The sequence below is a fragment of the Anguilla rostrata genome, chromosome 4 (assembly GCF_018555375.3).
Source record: "Anguilla rostrata isolate EN2019 chromosome 4, ASM1855537v3, whole genome shotgun sequence".
NCBI classification, from domain to species: Eukaryota; Metazoa; Chordata; class Actinopteri; order Anguilliformes; family Anguillidae; genus Anguilla; species Anguilla rostrata.
In genome coordinates this window covers 5,166,524-5,188,081 of record NC_057936.1, presented here as the reverse complement: position 1 = coordinate 5,188,081, position 21,558 = coordinate 5,166,524, and the positions used below count along the sequence as shown (strand labels likewise).

Below are 21,558 nucleotides of genomic sequence, written 5' to 3'. Positions count from 1 at the left end.
GGAGGGAGGGAGAGAGAGAGAGGAGAGAGGAGAGGAGAGAAAGAAAAGAGAGAGAAAGAAGGAGAGAGGAGGGGAAAGAGGGGAAAGGAGGAGGAGAGGGAGAAAAAGTATGAGGAAAAGAAAAGAAGGTTGAGGAGAAGAGGAAAAAGAGACCATTTGGGATTCGGTTTTGAGAAAAGAGAAACAATACTACTTTATGTGATTAGGTTCTTACCAAACAGAATATGTACTACTGTATTGTACAATAGTTCTGTAAGATGTCCACTGTATACCTTGGGTCATTGTATCCGCTGGCCGCCGTCTGCCGCGGTGCCAGCGGAAACCGAACCTCGACAACTGAGCCGCTCGCTCGCCGGACTCCAGCTCCCCCACATACCGCGCGCGGATCGAGGGGGGGGTGGGGGGGGTGGTGGGGGTGATGATCCGGTTTCACTCTCGCCTAGGAAACACCTTGTGATGCAGAAAAGCCTTATAAGGTATTTACAGTTCAGACCAGGCGGCGTTCCTCAGCTCCGCCTCACTGCTGCCGCTCCCTCCCTCCCTCCCTCCCTCCCTCCGCTCGCTGCTCGCCGTTCTCTGTGCGAGTGGGGGGGGGGGGGCCCGGGACACCCAAGCAGGAGTTACCGCGTTCAGGAGCGTTTACCCTCAATTCTCTCCGCCTGTAGGAACTTTGGAATGTTTATCTTTCTTCCAAATTCTAGGTCAGTCGGTGTTCTAGAACTCTGTTGCTTTCTGCTGGCAGTAGTGATTGTGACATCAGCGTTTGAGTCTTCTTAACTGAATCACATATTTGTGAGCTCACCCTTTGAAGGGCTCAACGCAGCTTCGGCTCGATCTTAGGACAACCAGATTCCTCAAAAGACAGGCACTGTCTGCTCTCTCTCTGTTCTCTATCATTCATTTTCTCTCTCTCAGTCTCTCTCTCACACACACACACACACACACATTTATATACTGCAGACAAGGCAGCCGGCTTCTTGAGAACACAAACCCACCCAAAAGCAACGCTTCTTCCTCCTCCTCTGTGCGGTTACAAGACCCATTCGCAACGGGTCGTAAATAAGCCCGGTCCTCTTAAGCGCTGTGGCTTAAGGGAGCCGCCCCACCCGGGAGTCATCCGAGCCGGGCGAAAACAGCCCAAAAAACCGTCCCCCGCGGGGTCGTCCCCCTCCTCGCGTGACGTCCGCGCGCGACGCGTGGAACGCGGGCGCTAACGGCTCGGGCGCCGCGCGCGACCGTGACGGGCGAGCGGGTCGCTGGAGACCGCCGCTCCGATGACCTCATCGGCCGGTCAGAGCAGGCCGCGAGTTCGCGAAACGTTTCGGGGGGGGGGGGGGGACAAGGGAGAGGAGGCCAGAGAGATCCTTCATTGTGCAGGGAGGGGCGCTTTACTCCACAGCCACTTCCTGCGCTCAGACACCAGCTTCCTGGATTCAAAATGGCCGCTTCTTGGTTGGTTCATACAGTCTAACAGAATGTGTGACTTTTTCTACCTTCTTTGAAGATGTTTTTGCTTTGGCATTTTTTTTTTTTTAAGTTATAAACTATCCACTTAGATGAAGTGTTGCATTTTAGCCGATTTATTTTCACGTTTTTCCAGAATCCCTGACAGTTATCCAACCAGCCTTTTACATTACATTACATTACATTACATTCCAAAGTGACGTACAAAAAAGTGCATTTCATGGTCGTAGACAACTGCTAAACACGGGTTCAGTAAGGTGGTGTTCATTCTCTGTTTATACCAGACTATGACCATGATAACAGGCTATTAATATAATAATTAATAACATGCATGTGTATTGGTGAGACCTTCAAGCCAAAAAGCTTGTCTGGCTCTTGTGAGACTTGATCTGGTGAAAAGCTAAGCCTGAGGCATCATATTTAATGATGATTTTGGGTTGGAACCAAAACCGACGAACACACAGGGCCAGTTTAACCCCTTACGTGCCAAACTTACCTCTACCATTCTGCAAACCCCACACCCAGCATGAATTTACACTTGGTCGATATGTCAGGAGTGGGGGGAGGGGCAGGTGACCACAGTTTAAGAGAACTGGGGGGGGGGGTGGGGGCTGGATCCTACCTTCACATCGAAGGTGCAGTCGTAGCGCCTGATGAGCACGATGAAGGTCCCGGTCACGTTGTCCCGTGGGGGAGGGGGCGGGTCCATGGGCTCGCACCCGTTTTCGGGCCTGGCGCCAATCAGGAAGCCCTGGAGCGGGAGCAGAGCTGTGATGTCACCCGCCGCATGCCAATTTTGCCTTGCCCCCCCCCCCCACCCTCCCATCCCTCCCCTTCCATCCCTCCCCTTCCCCACCTCCACAGGAGTCCCAGTGTACAACAACAAAGACTGGAACAAACAAATATTCCATTTTAAATAATTTAACCCATGGGTGGCCGCCCAGGGCTGGAGAAGCCACAGTGTCTGCGTTTGTTTTCACTTTCACAAATCACCAACCATAAAAATAAACCATCGTCAACTCAGCCTCTGAAAATAGACTCATTTTTCAGAGGGTGGAAGAAAGAAGACGTGGCCTAAGAGAACAAAGTGTCTCTCTCTCTCTCTCACACACACACACACACACACACACAAACCCTTTAATATTCCAGATATAACAACTTGGGGTATCTGAAGACAAAAGAAAAGAAAGACCATCTTTGCTGAGCTCCTTGGGGGCATTGGGGGAACATTAGGGGGACAGAACAGACTTGGGGCAAAATGGGGGTGTTAGGGATATGTGGGAGTGTTAGGGAGTATGTGGTGGGCATTAGGGGAATGTGGGGGGGTGTTAGGGAGTATGTGGGGGGTGTTAGGGGAATATGGGGGGGGGGGTGTTAGGGGTATGTGGTGGGCATTAGGGGTATATGAGGAGTGTTGGGGTATGTGGAGACTGTTAGGAGAACAGGAAGGGGACCATCAGAAGGATATATGAGAGGGGAAACATCGGGGGGGGAGACGTATTTCCAGCTGTGCGTTCAGCCCCCCCAGGGACACGCCCACCTCTTTACAACAGCTCTGCTGTAATGACACTTGAGCGCTTCTTCAGAGATCACTGGAAGCACTCTGGGAAGCTGCACATCAATCACGCCCGTGGTCCATTTTTCCCCCGAAGCATCACGGATCAATGTCCGGCTAGCGCAGCTCATAACAACGCGGCATCACTCCGCGCAGGGGAGAGAGAGAACGACACCGCTAACCGCCGTCTTACTCTGCTAAAGCCGCTGCAGGCTAACAATTCCCGTTCTGTTCTTACGGCACACCGTTACTCTGCGCTGTGTGGTACACCAGAAGTGAGGGTGGAGTGGAGGTTAGTCACTCTGCAGTTTCCACCGCGTCAAAAACAGCGAAATATTTTTTTTGAAGTACTGTGGTAATGGGAAATCTGCCATATGGCTTTAAATGCAGAAACTAGTGATAAACTAACGGCAGCGGTGTCCCGCCCTGTTCCTGGAGGTCTATCGTGCTGTAGGTTTGCACTCCAGCCCTAACAAAGCCACACCTCATTCAATAAATGGACTGCATTTATATAGCGCTTTTATCCAAAGCGCTTTACATTACATTACATTACAGGCATTTAGCAGACGCTCTTATCCAGAGCGATGTACACAACTTTTACATAGCATTTTACATTGTATCCATTTATACAGCTGGATATATACTGAAGCAATTGCATTTAAGTACCTTGCTCAAGGGTACAATGCATGTCCTTACCGGAATCGACTGCACCTTTTGGTTACAAGCCCGTTCCTACCTGTTCTTACCCACTGGCTACACTGCCGCCCGCTTTACAATTGATGCCTCTCATTCACCCATTCACACACACTCACACCACGTGAAGGCTGCATGCAAGGTACCAATCAGCTCGTTGGGAGCAAATAGGGGTTAGGTGTCTTGCTCAGGGACACTTCGACACGCCTAGGGCGGGGGATCGAACCGGCAACCTTCCGACTGCCAGACAACCGCTCTTTCCTCCTGAGCTATGTCGCCCCATCTCAATAGCCAGACATCTTGTTTCTTGTTCACAGTGAAATTGGCCCGCAGTGCCCTCAAAGTGAGTTAATTTGACTGAGCCATGGACGAGCAGTGTTGTGTTCCTGCACGCTGGTGGAGATCTATGACACCATACATGCAAACCTTTTCAGAGTTTCCTATTCAACCCACAGGTTTACATTTTCGACCCACAGGACGGTCGGTCTCCAGGACACGGGGTTGGGAGCCACTGAACTACAAACAGTAAACAAAAAGCCTACAGCCTACAGAACATTCTGCGTTCAAAATCTACTCCACACCCTATGGGAAACTCTGAAGGTTTGCATGTACGGTGTCATAGATCTCCACCAGCGTCCAGAGTCCTGCGGCAGGAACACGACACCGCTGGTCCATGACTCAGTCAAATTGACTCGCTTTCAGGGCACTGCGGGCCAGTTTCACTGTGAACGTCCCTCTCCGCGGGAAAGAATCGCTTTTTTTTAAACGTGGGGGTGAAAACGATCGCTCGGTGACAATCAAGCGACGGCTAATGTCGGCGTTGCCTTCCCGGGGTAGGGAGCGCACCCAAACAACGAGAGGAACTTACGCCCCGCCCCACCCGGCACCGAACCACCAGAACCAGTCAGAACCAGCTCGAGCGTGGTTGCTTCCATTGTTTTTTTCCTCCACTGTCGCGGTGATCTCCGAGCTCACCCGAGCTCACCTCCATTGAGACCGTGGATCGCCACAGCACCGTCGGCACCTGGGCGGCCAGGTGAAAATTGCTCAGGGGACTCCCCCTCTCTACCCACAGGGCCAGGGAGGGAGGGGGGGGTGGGGGGGCGGGGGGGCGGGGGTCGGGCTGGGGAGGCCAGCGGTGGATACACCTCCCCCTCCTTCCCCCCCTCCCTCTCCGCTCACAGAGATGAGACCAGGAGAAACAGACCAGCGCTAAATGCGCTCATTACTCTGAGAAAGCAGGCCCTTACAGACACTCTAATGGAGGTCAGAGCTCAAGCTATAGCGGCCGCCTCTCTCTCCGGGGGGGTGGGGGGGTGGAGAGCGTGCCATCTATACCGGGATAATGGAGACTGTTATTAGATTAACGCCTCTCATAGACCGGGGGGATAGCTTCCCCGGCATCTCCTCCACCGGCAGCGTTACAACTTAAAGGGGAACTTCACCCTGAAATACAATAACTGATCTGATCCATCAACAATATCATCAAATACATTAGCCCCCTTAAATCGAACTCTCCTACAAGACCCAGCATGTCGAGCGAGTCACTAGTCAGTTTAACCAAGGACAAGCTGCAAAGCAGATTGACTGAATCCAGGTTTGAAGTCTTTGAGAGATAAATTAAGGGAGTACGAAAAAAGTTCTTTTTTTTTTTAGAGTGTAATGTTTTTATTAGTTTCTGTCTGGGAACCAATCTTTCACCACGTCATTTGAGTGGCTAATACCTTTTCACAGCCTACATCTTCCAAAAGAAACTACAACAGCGCCCTCTATTGGAGTTCACTTGCATTAGCCGACACCAGGAAGTCTTATATGGCACACCTGATTCTACTAATTAGCAGCTCAACGAGACCTCTAGCTGTTGAATGAGGTGTGCCTTGTTAGGTTTTGAGTGAAAACCTACAGGACAGTAGATCTCCAGGAACAGGGTTGGGCAGCCTTGCTCTTTTGTTGTTACTCAGATCATTGAAAAAAGCAGCAGCTGATCACATAGTTACCTCACCTCACCTGGCTGTTTGGAAAGGAACTGGTGATTTTAAGGTGAAGAGAAAACCAGGAGCCCAAGACAGCTGTCAGACCTCTGATCGACAGTACAGCAATTCTTCAGACCAGGTAAATGCTCCAATTCACCTTCCCATTTGTACCATATCCTTTAAAAACTGAGTCACCTCCAGGGAGTAATTCCCTCCCCTCCCCAACCCCCAAAGTTAAATTACCAGTATGTGACAAGTCTACAGGACTATAATCCCGCTTTTGTGTCTAAATGCCCGGGGAACTGCACACAACTCCTGACAGGAAATGAACTTATTCCATTTGGGAAAACTGGAAGTTTATTATCAGAGTCCGTTAAAATGTGGTGAAGAGGCAATATTGTACAACTATCTAAATAAAACCAATAGCAGAACAGAAACACAGAGATTGCATCAGCTATAATCGCTCCACTGCTATGATTTCAAAATCAAAAATTCATAAATGTCAAATCGGTAATTGAAAAGACTACCTTTACAAGCTTAATACTGTCGGTGGAAATGAATGTGAATCAAAATGCCACATTTAAAAAAAAAAAAACTCAACCACTCGGTAGTGTTAGCCAAATGCTACATGAAATTCAATCACAGGCAGACTAAACTTTGCAGGAAAGCGATTGCAGTTTTTAACACACAGACAGAACAGAAGCTCTGCGTACACACGGAGTGTTAGCAGGACGGTGAAAGAAAGAGAGATAATCGCAGAGCTTTTGAGGTGCAACGTTAAACTCGGAGAAGCCAGAAGGCTGAGCCTTGCGGCAGAAAAAGAGCGCACCGCGTAATCTATCCTGGCTACGAAAATATTTATCTTACGAACTCAGACCGCTTCAGAAAAAACATTCTGGCAAGATCTGGGAAAGGGATTAGAAGACACCCCACATACTGCAGCTAAGAGCACTCTTTGTAACTTCACTCAATTGAGTGTTGAGTCTTTAACTTACTCTTTTCTTTTTTTTAAAGGCAGTCGGTCTACCCTCCCTGTGTATTTTCCCACTGTATTCAGATGGGAGAAAGCAGACAGGCTTGCAGACAGAAATGGATCTCAAAAGTGGGAGAGTCCCAAAGTGGGAATCGAACCCCTGGTCACACGGCCTGTGAGAAAGAGATCTGCTTCTGCTTTAACACCATTTCACAACTTTAAAGTCTTTCCTGAATTACACACCAGTGGGATGAATATATGCAACTTATGAGAAGTGGATCTTACATTGGGCCCCCAAACACCCCCCTCCCCCCTTTAGTCAAATCCTAACCCCCCAGTGTTCGTATTCTCTTATAATGGATAATATTCAGCACTGTTATTCTCATATGCTTTATGAATACATTTACTGATCTAGGGTAAGTTTAGCTTTTTAGCTCATAATGGCTACGGGTAGGACATGGACAGAGGAAACCGGATCCTAGATCAGCGCTCCTAGACTGAGATTCTTCATGAATAAAGGCCCTGATCCTAGACCAACACTGCTGCTCTGACATGCTTTATGAATACATGTCCTGTTCCTAGATCTGCAATCCTAGACTGACATGGTTTATGAATACAGGCCCCGGCCCTAGATGAGACCTCCCTGCTCAGAGATGCTTTATGAATCTCTTTTGTAAAGGAACTGCAGAGTGAAGGAGCAGCCTGGTTTGCTGCATGGACCACAGACCGTGACAAGACTCTGGTCTCCAGGACAACAGGATGGGGGGGGGGTTCTCTGAGGCCCACGATTGGCAGCGGCAGTGGGGTGGAAGTCAGCGCGGAGGGGGATGTCAGCGTGGGGGGGTGGGGGGAGAAGTCAGCCCCGATGTAGAATCTCTCTCCCACAGAGCGTTACACCCCAAGTCCAGTCCGGTCAGGTTTATTTCTACAGCACATTTAAAATGACTACCATTGGCCAAAGTGCTGCACTGGTAAACGTGTAGGTGTGTGAAGCGCTATGGGACAGGCCACCCTCACCATCCAAGCTCTCGACTCCTTCCAGCACGCAGGCAAACGGAGAAGGCCCCGCCCCACACCCCGGACCAAGCCCCGCCCACACCCGGGACCAAGCCCCGCCCACAACCCGGGAGGGCGCCGCCCATCAGACAGTACAGTACGTTCCGTTCCGTTCGCTAAAGTAAAGGAACAGTGTGCGTAACCCTCAAAAGCCCGGCTTCTGCCAATCACAGCGCAAGCTAACAACGCCCCCCACCCAACCCCCCGCGTGCTTAACGCTTGGGCTGTGACAGCAAGGCTCTCAGCACTCAACACAGCCCGGGCAGCAGATTAGGCCTGTACTGACAGAGTGTTCAGGTCCTAGGTCAGGGCTGTCCAACTGGCCGCCCGACAGCCACATGCCGCCCGCCAAAGACCCGGTCCCGCCCTTTGATCATCGAGAAGGATTTGAAAAAAATTTGGGGTTGATTGAAAACTGACCCTATGTCCTGGTCTGTATCTGCAGTATTGGCATACCTCCCACTCTTAGTGACAGAATGATGAATAACAGCTATGCATTAGGAGGCGGTCTACTTTATTTTACACACCGTCACACACGTACAATACCTCTCATTCACACACACACCACCGTTTTATGCTCTTGGAAAATACTTGGCCTGTATGTGTGCACCATTTTTCTTTTAACCCTTTTTAAGTTGCAAGATCAGAAATATGTAATTAGAATGTTCTCAACCGAACATTCTAATGCTGATGTCACAATCGCTACCGGTGACTGAAAGCAGTGGGAGTTCTAGAACACCGACTTAAGAATTTTGAAAAACATTCCAAAACAAACAAAAAAAAAAAATTCTACTCTTCTTCAAAGGGTTAAAAAAAGAGGCTTGTTCCCAGGAGAGGGTCGGGGAGGGACTGGGCTATAGGTGGTGAGAGAGGGCAGAGAACAGGCAGTCAGTCAGGCAGGACGCCATTTGCTTAGTTTTCAGCAAAGCGTGAAAGACAGGAAGCTTGACCGAGGTCCTTCTAGCCCCGCCCCTGTTATGTAACCCCCCCCCCCCACCACGACCCCCTCGCCTGACCCCAACACCAACCCCAACCCCGTGCTCCTAGCACACGCTGAGAGACATGACCTTTGCTCTGTGCCGAAATTCATCCTTACTCTTCAAATACGCGCATTCCCCAAAATCTGTGCCCCCCCCACCCCCCCCAAGTCAGGTAGGGTGCCTCTTTGTTCCAGATGGGAACGGCTGGGTGGGGGGGGGGGGTCTGCCCGTCTGCGTTCCTCACAGTCCTGGCTTTGTCTCACATCATGCTAAGCACAGATAGGCCAGGTATGCAGGTGCGGTTCAGCCAGGTGAGTGACATGACAAGCCCAAAAAAAAAAAAAAAAAAAAAAAGAAGAGAGAGAGAGAAAACAATACGGCCTTGTTCTGAAAGCACAACGTCTGTCAGTCGATGGTTCCTAGGCGCAGAATTGGGGGGGGAGGACCCCCCCCCCCAGTCCCCGCCATCAGATGTGCTGGTCATGAGTGGCCACATTCTTCCCACATGTGTGATCTCCGCAGTGCCCAGCAGCTTCAGAACAGGATGCTCTTTGTAACCCTCCCCAGTCTGGGGGGGGAAGGGGGGGAGGCGGCTTTCAGGCTGTAAGGCTTTGAGCTCCCACCCCCCCACCCCCAGTCTGTCTCTCTCTCTGTATCACTCCCCCTGTCCCTATCTCCCTGCTGTTTGTCTCATTCTGTGTCTCTGTCTCTCTCACTGTCCCTCTCTCTCCCTCCTGTTTGTCTCTTTTTCTGTCTCTGTCTGTCTATCTGCGCTTCCGTGTGTATCTCTCTCTCTCCCTCCCTGTGTTTCTGGGTGAGGGTCTCTTACTCTCTTGGTCTCTCTCTCTCTCTCTCTCTCTCTCAAAAAAGGGGTTTTAAAATATTTCCATCTTTCAGAAATGCGGGGATACTCTGGAAATCATAGCGTCCTGTATTTATTCACTGTTTTTCCCCACTCATTTCGCTGCTGGTTTTAATTTAATTGGAGAAATGTATTACTTCACAGCGCACAATGTTTGTACCGATCGATTTTGGCGGTGCGTTCGGCGTGCCCGTGACGAGTCGGGCTGGTTCTCGGGCCAAGGACAGACGGGATCATGGGCGGGTCGGCCAGCCAGGCCAGCTCACCCAGTAAAACACGGCACGACCAGAGAGCACCATCGCAAAAAAATAACTCCCAAAAAAACACAGCCGTGTTCACATAGCGACATAGCTCAGGAGGTAAGACCGATTGTCTGGCAGTCGGAGGGTTGCCGGTTCAAACCCCGCCCTGGGCTGTCAAGGTCTGAGCAGACACAACCCAACTGCTCTGCGAAGAAGAGCATCATTGTAAGCGCTGATAAAAGCGCTAAAAATGCAATTACCAGTCCATTTACCACATAGGCTACCATCAAACCTCACAATAACGGAAACAAACATGCCCTTCCTGCGGTATTTCCTGCGCCCACAACCTATCGCCACCAATCGTGCTGAGAACCAAACTGTGTCAGCCAGACAGGAATGACCGACAGGCAGAATTTTTTGTGAAGCCGTCGAGAGAGAGAGCGAGAGAGAGAGAAAGAGGGAGAGAGAGAAAAACAGAGAGAGAGAGACCAGCATGCAAAAGCACAGGCGTGAGGGAACACAATTACTGCGAAGGAGAGACATCCGCCATTTCACCTGCAAGACCAACACAAGCAGAGCGAAGGAGTTCCAGCTGAAAGTTAGCTTGTTATCGAGGCCAAATTTAACCGAACCTCACCAAACCTGGGCACTCCAGGTGTGCATTAGCCCTGCAGGCCCCAAGGGCACTGCCAGCTTCCAGCTTTAACCCTCTGACCTGTAGGGGTTTTTTTAGGAATGTTTTTTTTTTCCCCCCAAAATTCCAAGCCAGCATTCCAGAACTCCACTGACGTCCCACTACCGGAAGTGACTGTGACATCAGCATTAGAATGTTCAGTCAAGAACATTCTAAACCACACATTTGTGACCTCACACCTAACCTCACAAAGGTTTAATTAGTCAGATCCTGGCTCTGAAGAACCTCCGCCTTCCCCTCAGGTAAATGCCACCGCCAAATGAGTCACCGGAGAGTCACAATGAGCGCCTGGCGCACCTGCAGACCATATTTGGAACGAGATCCCGTGTGCCGCCTCCAAGGAGCAGGTGCCAATGCGAACTGATGGAGGAATCCGCGCATGGGATTGGTCCTGTAGTTACACCTGGGCATCCTGAACAGAGGGAGGAAATGTGCAAACCCCCCCCCCCCATGTGACTGGGGATTGATTCCCCGCCATGGCACTTCCTGCATTGTGGTAACTTCTCTGTCCCCTTCTCTCTCTGCTATGACCCTGCGACCCGAAACCAGGAGGACTGAACAGCAGGGAGCAGGGCTCACAGGTATGAGTGTGCCCCCCCCCCCCCCCAGCCCCCATGTGAGCTGGGCCGGATCCTGCGCAGCCCCCCCCCCCCTCACCTGGGACTCCTTACCTTTAGCCCCTCGCTGGGCAGCCTGAACCCAAACCTCGCCGGCAGGTCCGCAAAGTTCTCCGTTCGGTTGTCAAACGAGTACTGAAAAAAACACCATAGAGCGCAAAGACATTTGTCAAAGCTGGTTAAAAAACAAAGAACTGTTTTGAGAAATTAACAGTGTGCTTTTAAAGAAAAACTTTTTAAAAATTTAAATACAAAACAGAGATATGACTTGTGGATGGGAAGCAACAAATAAATGTGGAAGTAGAGAATATATGACGTAGAACACAGAAGACAAAACAGAAGCCATACAATTGATCCTAAATAATGGATTCACTCAACTGAAAAAGTTTCTCAGATGGTCTATGACATCACAGAAAGGGCATTCTGATTGACAGGTACGTTCCAGAAGATCAAAGGCGACATAGCTCAGGAGCTAAGAGCGGTTGTCTAGCAGTTGGAGGGTTGCCGGTTCGATCCCCGCCTTGGGCGTGTCGAAGTGTCCCTGAGCAAGACACCTAACCCCTAACTGCTCTGGTGAATGAGAGGCATCAATTGTAAAGCGCTTTGGATAAAAGCGCTATATAAATGCAGCCCATTTACCATCAAAGGTTCAGCATAGCCAAACTTGCCAGTCAAAGGTTCCCATGATTATTTTCCCTCTTTCAGGAGTCACTGGGGTATAGGGCATATTTTACAGCAAAGCTACCTCTTTTACGACTCATAGATCATTTTCATGTTAAAGAGCACTTCCTCAGAGGACACCAAAGTGTTAAAATACTAGTTATGCAAAAAGGGGATTATCAGTCCAAATGGGACAGAATTTGCTTGTAATAAACTTTTGCGGTTTTGAAAAGGATACAGATTCCAACCCTGTTACACAAATTTAAAGAAAGGGATAGCTCATTTTCTAAGGTTATTTCCTATTATTACAGTTTTAGGCTCTGTTTTTCTATCGACCCAGACAGTTCTTTAGTGCAACGAATGATATGTATATCGTAGTAGTAGTTTACTCTGTAAAGTAGTTCCTTGCCTTGCTGCTCTGTAAAGTGTCTTTGTGACAGTTCTCTATAAAGAGCGCTATACAAATAAAATTTAATTGAACTGAGTTTCTGATGACCTGTCTGCTTTACATTCACAGCTACTGGGTGTTTCAGGGATTTTGCTGTCTAAGGTCTAAGGACATTACTTATGCTACTACTACATAAACCATCATTCATTGCACATTCGCTGCATGCTCCTGCTGGTGGGACAGGTGTACTCACTGCGGAGATGTCAGCCTCCACGGGCAGTAGGTGGAGGAAGACGAAGAGCTGCATGATGAAGATGGTGTGGATCTGCATCCCCAGGGAGAGCAGCATCTTTCATGCCGAGCTCAGCACCTGCATGGAGAGGTAACACACCTGACACCTGATTCCCTCACCTGTACAGGTAACACACCTGAGATGCCTGCTTCCCTCACCTATACAGGTAACACACCTGAGGCACCTGCTTCTCTCTCCTGCACAGGTAACACACCTGAGGCGCCTGCTTCCCTCACCTGTACAAGTAACACATCTGACCTGCTTCCCTCACCTGTACAGGTAACACACCTGAGACCTGCTTCCCTCACCTGTACAGGTAACACACCTGAGGCACCTGCTTCTCTCTCCTGCACAGGTAACACACCTGAGGCGCCTGCTTCCCTCACCTGTACAAGTAACACATCTGACCTGCTTCCCTCACCTGTACAGGTAACACACCTGAGACCTGCTTCCCTCACCTGTACAGGTAACACACCTGACCTGCTTCCCTCACCTGTACAGGTAACACACCTGAGACCTGCTTCTCTCTCCTTCACAGGGAACACACCTAAGATGCCTGATTCCCTCACCTGTACAGGTAACACACCTGAGAACTGCTTCTCTCTCCTTCACAGGGAACACACCTAAGATGCCTGCTTCCCTCACCTGTACAAGTAACACACCTGACCTGCTTCCCTCACCTGTACAGGTAACACACCTGAGACCTGATTCCCTCACCTGTACAGGTAACACACCTGAGATCTGCTTCCCTCACACACACACATGCACACATGTACACACACCCTCCACCCTGTACACCAGATAAAAAGGGGGTATTTTTTTCTGAAAATGCTGAAGACACCAATGTGTAAGCCACAAAGAGTAAAGTTGTAGTTTATAATGTCTATTTAATACTTTAAAAAATTTTTTTAAAAAGGTGACAGTGGATAATTGCACTCAAAAAGAAGTTGTTTAGATTCACAATGGCCTTCATTGACTTGCACAACACGGTAATGAATTTGGAGTGTGTCAGACACAGAAGCCACTGAACAGCACGTCAGTTTCTCCCAGTCAACGCAAGTGATTCTGAGCTCTGAAGGGTCTGTGCTCCGGTGGAATAACCACCCCATCGCTGCACCGGAAGAACCGCGATCGCATCGCCATCACGAGGAGAGCCGCGGCCCTCCTGTCTCTTCCTGGCGTGGCAGCCGCCCGGTTCTGCTTTGGGACGGGGTACTCCGCTCCCTCCCGCCATTCGGGGCTCCCGCGATGTGACGCGCTGGGAGCGTGGCGGATAATCGGCGGGCGACTGCGGCCCCGTCGTCACGGTGACGCGGCTGAGGCGGGCCTCTTAAACAGGCGCTTCATATGTGAGAGATCCACGGTGAATTGACCCCGTTATGAGTCCGGTCAGCTTCCGTCACACTCCAGCGGCTTCCCTAATACATTAAAACTAGCCCCCCCTCACCCCCACCTCCCCCCACCAACACCAACACCACACCAAGTCCTTCTGCAAAAGCAAACAAGGCCTCCCCTCTTAATGACAGCTTTATTCAGGGATGGTCCTATAATGGGGGGGGGGTGTGCTGTTTAATTCTGTCGAGCGAGGGGGGAGGGGGGGAATGCTGTTCCATTCTGTCGAGTGGTGGGGGGGCGGGGGGAGTTCGCTTGCTAAAAACCTACTTACATTACATTGTTATGAAAAGTTCGGTTGCCATTCCGTTTAAAATTAATACCGCTAGTGCCGCGATAGGTGATGAACAACGTAATTTCCTTAGATAAACATTGGATTGTGTGGCCCCACCTCCTGGTCGTGTGGCCCCCCCCCAAGCGGTTGTGGCCCTAAACAACCGCATAGAGCGTTTATGCCACGGGCCGGCCCTGGCTTTATTAGGCGAGACGTGTGCCGCAGTATGTAGGGCAGCCCGCTCTTAGGCCGTATACAAGTCCCTCCGTGCGGACGGTTTGGGGTTCGAGCCCAGCCATGGCCCTTTCTGGGCTGTGATCCCCTTCCTTCCCTGTCTGTTACCCTCTCTGCTTTCTCCCTGCCAGAATAATAAAGCACAAAGATATGAAATGAAGAGTAGACTGTCTGCTCTGCATTTAAAATAACAATCACACTATTAGCAAAAGCTAGTGTTCCGGAACTCCACTGACGTTCTATTACCGGTAGTGATTGTGACATCAGCGTTAGAATGTTCAGCAAAGAACATTTCACAGTGAAACAGCTTTAGAACAGAGCGTTTGCTGGCTGCCAGTAAACGGTTCATGGTTTATGGTCAGGGAGGCCCACTTACTAATGTGCTGCTGGAGATTTATATTCACCTGGTTACAGTGCCCTAGAGACCAGAACTCACACAGCAAGCATGCGTAGCGGGGTGTAGCTCGGCTAGCTCGCTAGCATGCACAGTGAGGCTCAAACAATTCAACCACGGCTATTAACGTCTGTTAGTAATTCATCAATTTCGAAAGCACTCTAACAACTCATGCCATTTGATCATACTAACACAACTTACTTTTTAAAATTTATTATTATATAATTATTATATAGAATCCATTCCTGCTGACGCCCAAGTAGCACTTCAACCTGGGAATCAAACCAAGAACCCCTGCTTTAAAACCCGCTTCTCTAACCATAAGATAAGATATACTTTTTATTGAACCCCGTGGGGTAATTTGCCCTCTGCATTTGACCCATCCTTAGTTACCTAGAAGCAGTGGGCAGCTGCCTCTCCGTGCTGCGCCCGGGGACCGACTCAAGTTCTGAGGCCAGTGCCTTGGTCAAGGGCAACTGCAGGAGTGCACCTAACATGCATGTCTATACTACACCTCCATATTACACTGTGTAGTATGCCAGTGTAGATGCCCTCCGCTGTGACCACCAACTCAGCACCACGGCCCCGAGACTCAAGCTCAGCTGGAGGAGTGAGTCGACCTCTCCATCCGGGGTATTAATGAGGAGGAGAGCGAGGGAATGGATGTCAATATTGGCTCTGAGGGGGAAAAAAATAGTTTTGGGGAAACGAGGCTCAGCACCTTCACTGAATTCCTGCATCCTCTCCGCTTGTTCTGCACGGATTCATTCAACAAGGAGGATGAACAAAAAGGAGAAGCTTTTCTCATAAAACGTGGAAACTAAGGACAAAGAGACAGAGGAATATTTACAACGGAGAGAAACTAGGAATAACCCTCCCGACTTTGTTGTGTACGCCCACTCAGTCGGCTATATTATGAACTCAATGCCTCCTCTGGTCTACCAAAGAATGGTAACTAGGCAGGATTGAGGCCCTGGTAACAGGAATGCTACCGTGGGAGGGATGCCTAATATCAATAACAGCTAATGAGAGCTCCTTCCACCTGTCACTATAATAACATGTTCAGCACGGTCAGATCAGACCAGTGCAAAGGAGGGGCTCACTGCACGTGATTCGCCTTCATTATTTCACAGCTGCGTCTTCGCGTGAATTTGTAGTCCGGTTGTACAATACACCTGAACTGAGAGTGGCGGCAGTAAACGACAGGCCAACGTGGATTCATTCATTGCAGCAACTCGTGTGTATAACCCGCACAAACCAAAAAAAACTAAAACAGACCAAAGATATAAATCAGTTAGTTATTTAACAATGCATCTTACAAGGCGAGTGGAGTAGATCTGAAATAGATAATTAACCATCTTCATTGGCTAAAATAGTGACGGCGCTCTGAGTATTCTCTGTAACCGCATGCTTGTTAGCTGGCCACAATACTCAGAACGCTGTCACTATTATAGTTATTATAATCAATTATAGCTAATGAACATTGTTCCGCGCAATTAAACGTGTATGGTTTTAACAGATGGCTAGCAATGTCTCCGAGTAAACGTTAGTAGGCACAAATGATTATAATGTTAGATTACAAGCATTTAACCAAGGCAAGAATCAAAAGCAGGTCGGTGGTAGTGGCAACATCAATAACTAAGTGCCTAACAAGCAAGGTAGCAACTTTGAGATACTAGCTAGATCTATTAGCAATCTCGTACGTAGCCAACGAGTAACCCACGCATCTAGACTCATTAGCTACCTGTCATGATGATTTGCAAGGTGTCAAGCTATCTGGCTAGCTATCATCTTGGTGATTACACAGCAGTTCGCTGACCGTCTAAAGTAATTCTCTCAAAAAACACATGGTAAATAAATGTTCATTACCTTTACAATAGAAGTGGTAGAAGTATGCGTTCCTCCCTTTAAACAAGATGCGTTTGATGACAAAGCATTGCTATTAATCGCACTTTGAATGGCTGGCGCAAGATATATTATAATTCCACAATTCCCATCCCATTTCAGAAAAATGTCAACAGTACACTCGCAGTAGCACAGAGCAGTTTGTGCACAGTGAACTTCCTACATCTGTACCCGCCTCTTCAGCAGTCTCTGCCGCTGATTGGAGAACGCCGTGATCGATCACTGTGACGCCAACACAGGTTAAACCAAACTGACCAAACCAGGCTAACCGGACTCATTTTATACTCCAAGAATATCTGCATAATTTTATGGCCGCAGAGGCATGTAGAAGATAAATAGAGCGGGCCAGAGAGAACGCTCAATAAGGTTGCAATATTCTAAAGTAATTATCCATTGAACGCATTGATTATTATTCTGAAACTAGTGGAAGACATTGCTGGCATCATGCAGATTCACACCTGGTCCAGAGTCAATTTTTAATGCATCTGAATAATATCCAAAAATACATTTAGGATGGACTGTATTTGGCCACCAGTGAAATATCCCTGATTGAAAGCATGAGAGATTGGAGCAGAGGACAATGGAACTGCAGGACTACAGACCCACCAGATGTTCAGCACTGTATCGTTAACTTTGAAACCTTTTAGGGGCTTGACCAATGTCAATGCTGTGGCAATGGATGCTCTGTACTGTGATATAACACCAGAAACTTCTATAACCAGATGGGACCTCCCCTAGTTTAGAAGCAGAGAGGAGGCAAGGAATGCAGGAGTGGAGCATCTGGTTGTTTTATACAACCTGTGAGTGCATTCAGAGCAAGCTTGAACACTGGTTGCTGCTGCAGAGAGAGGTAGCTAGTTCCCTAACCAGTACGCTACACTTTCGCCCTATTGGTCAAAAAACTGAGCATGCTCAGAGCTTCTGCATCTATGTGCTCTGTTCTGTCTTTTGATGAGAAGCATTCTTGGAAGATGCCCCCTCTTCTATTTGTTTGCTTTTTGCATTTTTTTGCATACATTTGTAACATACGATTTCTAAACTCATTTTATAATGCATTTGTTATGTGCCTTATATATGTGTGCAGTATTCAGTAAGGTTGGCGTATAAATAGTGTTGCCATTGCGTACAGTGTTTTTTGCGCAGCACAGAAATGATGTTATGAGCCAGTGTTTACTCTGCGGTTCACTGTGTAAATGTAGTTAAGCTTTATGGCTCTGATCCCGGTGCTTTACTGAAAATATCAGCAGCGAGCGCTGTTCTGCCCATCTACTGTGCAGTACAGAGGCAGGGACCCACAACACCGCTATTAGTTCTCATTTCCCATAAACCACCTCCCTCCCTCCCCTATGATGTTTTCATTATCTCTTGGTCTGTGCACAACCACCCCCCTCCTCCTCCCCCCCCATGCACCGCTATAAAAACACAAGTAATTTCATGGGGGGGGGAAGGGTAATGAACCAATTACTTTTTCAGGAAACAACGCCCCCCCCCTCAGCCACATAGAAACACACCAATAAACTCACTGGATAATTACCTCTCCCCAACCACCAAGCACCGCCCCAACCTTTTTTCTGAAATTCATAATGAAATCTGTAATTCTGACAGTTCTCAGATGATTTCTGAGAGATATGGGGCCGCCAACACAATTTTAAAACCGGCGACGTCACAGTTATAGCATTCGGCCTAATGCCCTGGCCAGCTCCTGTGCGGTCAGGAAGCTGTTGCCATGACAACTCTGCGAACAGTGGCCTTCGAAGCTCCGGAGTTCACGGCGTCCTGTGTGAGATGTTCTGTTAGCGTAGCCTTAGCATGTGCTTAGCGTGTCACTTTCACACAAATGTGAACAATGGTACACCCTCTAATGTTATTGTGTTGCAATCACTTAGCGGTGAAATGTATTTTCTTAGTCACTCGTTCTTATCCAGAGTGACTAAGAAAAAATGGAGAACATTAGTGTTAGTCTAAGGAGCATAAAAGTGCAACGTCACCAAGAAGGCACGGAGGATCCATTTGAGATAGAAAAGTGTAAAGTTCGGCAAACAAACCGACGATTAGCACTGTAAAGAAAAATGAATTCCACTATGTGGCTAACCTATAATTCTGAATGATACGTGAAATATTATTATTCAAAAGAGGAAGAGGATGGCCAAGGAAGGTCAGGGGCGGCCATGGTCTGAAGAGGCGGGCCTACGTGTGTCAGAAGATGGGCAGGGTTTCTGCTGTTCTGACGGCAGTGGGAAGATGGGCAGGGTTTCTGCAGTTCTGACTGCAGCGGGAAGATGGGCAGGGTTTCTGCAGTTCTGACTGCAGTGGGAAGATGGGCAGGGTTTCTGCAGTTCTGACTGCAGTGGGAAGATGGGCAGCGTTTCTGCAGTTCTGACTGCAGTGGGAAGATGGGTAGGGTCCCTGCAGTTCTGACTGCAGTGGGAAGTTGGACAGGGTTTCTCCTACTGAATTATCCCAAAAGTAAAACTTAAATCTGATACAGAGCTATAACTGTATAACTATAGTGTCATCTCAGAATAAAATCAAGGCAAACATGTTTCAAGTGTTTCTCAGTCTCAGTTGTTAATGCTGCTGCCCTGGGTAATTTGTTCTCTTTTAATTGCATAACTTGATGTCATATCCCAGCCAACACAAAATGTTATAACAAGTCCCCCCCCCCAACATTGCAGCTAGGTTTGAATGAGTAAGACTGTGGTGAGTAATGAAGTCTTCACAGTTCAACACTCCCCGAGACCACAACTTCTCAACTACTTCACAAATAGGTCTAGATCACATGGTTAAATTTTTTTTTAAATTTCCACAGGGAATGTCTTAATAGCCACCCAGAGAATTCAGAGCAGAATGTTTTCACGCCTAAAAACCAAGACATTTTAACAACATCATTTCAATCGCTAACACCTGTTAGAATGAAATCGCTCCAACGTAATGAGCAATCTCTTCATCATGAGAAAGACTTTACTCATCCATCCTTCTGTTAGAATGTTAAACCAAGGTCCTGACTCACAGTGAGAAAAAGGATCCCATGGCACTTTTTTATTGAAAGACTAGGGGGTGTTGACCTAAAATTCCCACAAAAACTAAGCACCCCCCCACCCCCTTCCGTCGTCTGATTGGCCACAGAGTCCCCTGTATTCCCTTGCTCACATCGATTCCCTGAGTCATGACTACAGAACGGACACAGTTCTCAGTTAACCCTTTAAGGTGTAAGATCGCAAATATTGTGATTAGAATGCTCTTACCCGAACGTTATAAGGCTGATGTAATAATCACTACAGGCACATGAAAGCATGAGTTCTGGAACATTGACTTCTGGAGTTCTAGAAAACCGTGCTCTTCAAAAGGGTTAAAAAATGATGGTTAAATAAAAGAAAATCAAATTTGATTGAGTAGCAATACCGCAGCTAACCGGGATGTATTTCTGTATCATCAGGGTAACATGACTATAGTAACGGGTGTAGGGGGATAACAGCAGTTGTACTGTGTTACTGTGCAGTTGTAAGGGGTGATGCCGTTTGTAATTAGCTCCGAACAAGAGCACGTATTAAATGCCAAAGGGCAATGTAAACTGTTACATGAGTATTCTCTCAGACTTTTTTCAATATGTGCATGCGATAATAGCATATTTACTGAAATAACTGGGAACGGAGTATAGATTTGTATAGAAGTGGAAATGCGCTCTCTAAGGCAACTCACAGATCCTCTTCCTGTAATGACATCCTGCTGGTTTGGTGAAGCTCTGGCGTCATCTTGTGTAAAATTATCAAATGACAGCTTTAAAGCAACGTATTGCATTGTGATTATTTTTGTTGTTGGAAAGTCCACGTCTGTGGCTAATATAATTAATGTGTTTTTGAATTGCTTAATTATTGCTGACAATCAATTTCTCGGACAACCAAAGAGGCAGTTAACGGCTGTCAAGATTTATTCCATGACAGTTTGACTGTCTCTTATCAAAAATATATTTTTAGATTTTTAAAAACTTTTTTTTCAATGACTAATGCATGTAACTCATTTAAAGTCATTCCAAGAGCCAATCTTAACAGGGTCATTTGTTCAAAGGTGTGAAATTTGCATACAGTATTTGTTCGTACTGTTCTCAGCCATGAAAAAAGTAGTTGAGTTTAAATATTTGTCTCTCTCTGTGACTCAGTGGGCTACTTAATATGTACATTAAGGCCGAACGAATGGAAGATTTCAGAGACAGAGAAAATGCGTGTTCGTTATAAGTATACAAATGTATGTTCAGATTGTCTGACGTAACTCTCTGGCATAACAACGTTGCAGAACTTCCAGGTGAAAATTATCTCACAATATTCATCTTAATATAAAGGAATATTTGAAATAATAACGGAATTTAAGCTTTGCTTATGCTGTATTCAGCTGAGTACATTTTTTTCAATAGGACCAGCACCTGAAATCTAATTTCTAATTCAGCATATTCTTCGTTTTCTGTTTTTTATCCACACATTACACTCTCATGCGGTCTTGACGCATCGTGTCGTAAACACGACCAAACCCATTCTGGAGGACCGTTGGAAACGGGACCTTCTTTTCCCAGAAACACGCCCGTCCACCCTCGGCGTAAAGCGCCTCCTCGTGTAGTCACTGCGTAAAAACCCCGATCGCGCGTCATTGTTCTTCTTGCACGGGGCGTTACTATAGGAACCAAACACAACATCGCGCAGCCGCCAGAAATAGAGCGGCCGGCTCCTCCTGAATTGAAAGACAAACTTCTGTTCTCTTTAACTATTTGCTGCCCTCCTCAGTGTGCGTGGAAGTTTCGGGTAGACCGATATCTCAGCACATGCTTAATTTTGAATCTTGGAGTCTTGAACCTCGAACCTCTTGGCTCTAGGCCTCAACGGTCTGTAGACCTGCAACTCTGTAACATACAGAGTTAGCTT

General features: G+C 47.8%; 1 protein-coding gene across 1 annotated transcript in view; it reads right to left on the bottom strand.

Moving 5' to 3' along the window:
• The window catches only part of LOC135252290 (E3 ubiquitin-protein ligase RNF13-like), a 37,617-nt gene extending 20,789 nt beyond the window's left edge, over positions 1–16,828 (bottom strand). Inside the window, exons 1-4 of the mRNA XM_064330210.1 lie at positions 16,613–16,828; positions 12,411–12,527; positions 11,164–11,244; positions 2,087–2,215 (exon numbers count right to left, since the gene is read on the bottom strand). Of these exons, the coding sequence (XP_064186280.1) occupies positions 2,087–2,215; positions 11,164–11,244; positions 12,411–12,506 (306 nt within the window). The 5' untranslated portion in view covers positions 12,507–12,527; positions 16,613–16,828. The remainder of the gene's footprint in view (positions 1–2,086; positions 2,216–11,163; positions 11,245–12,410; positions 12,528–16,612) is intronic.
• Between the last annotated feature and the right edge of the window lie 4,730 nt (positions 16,829–21,558).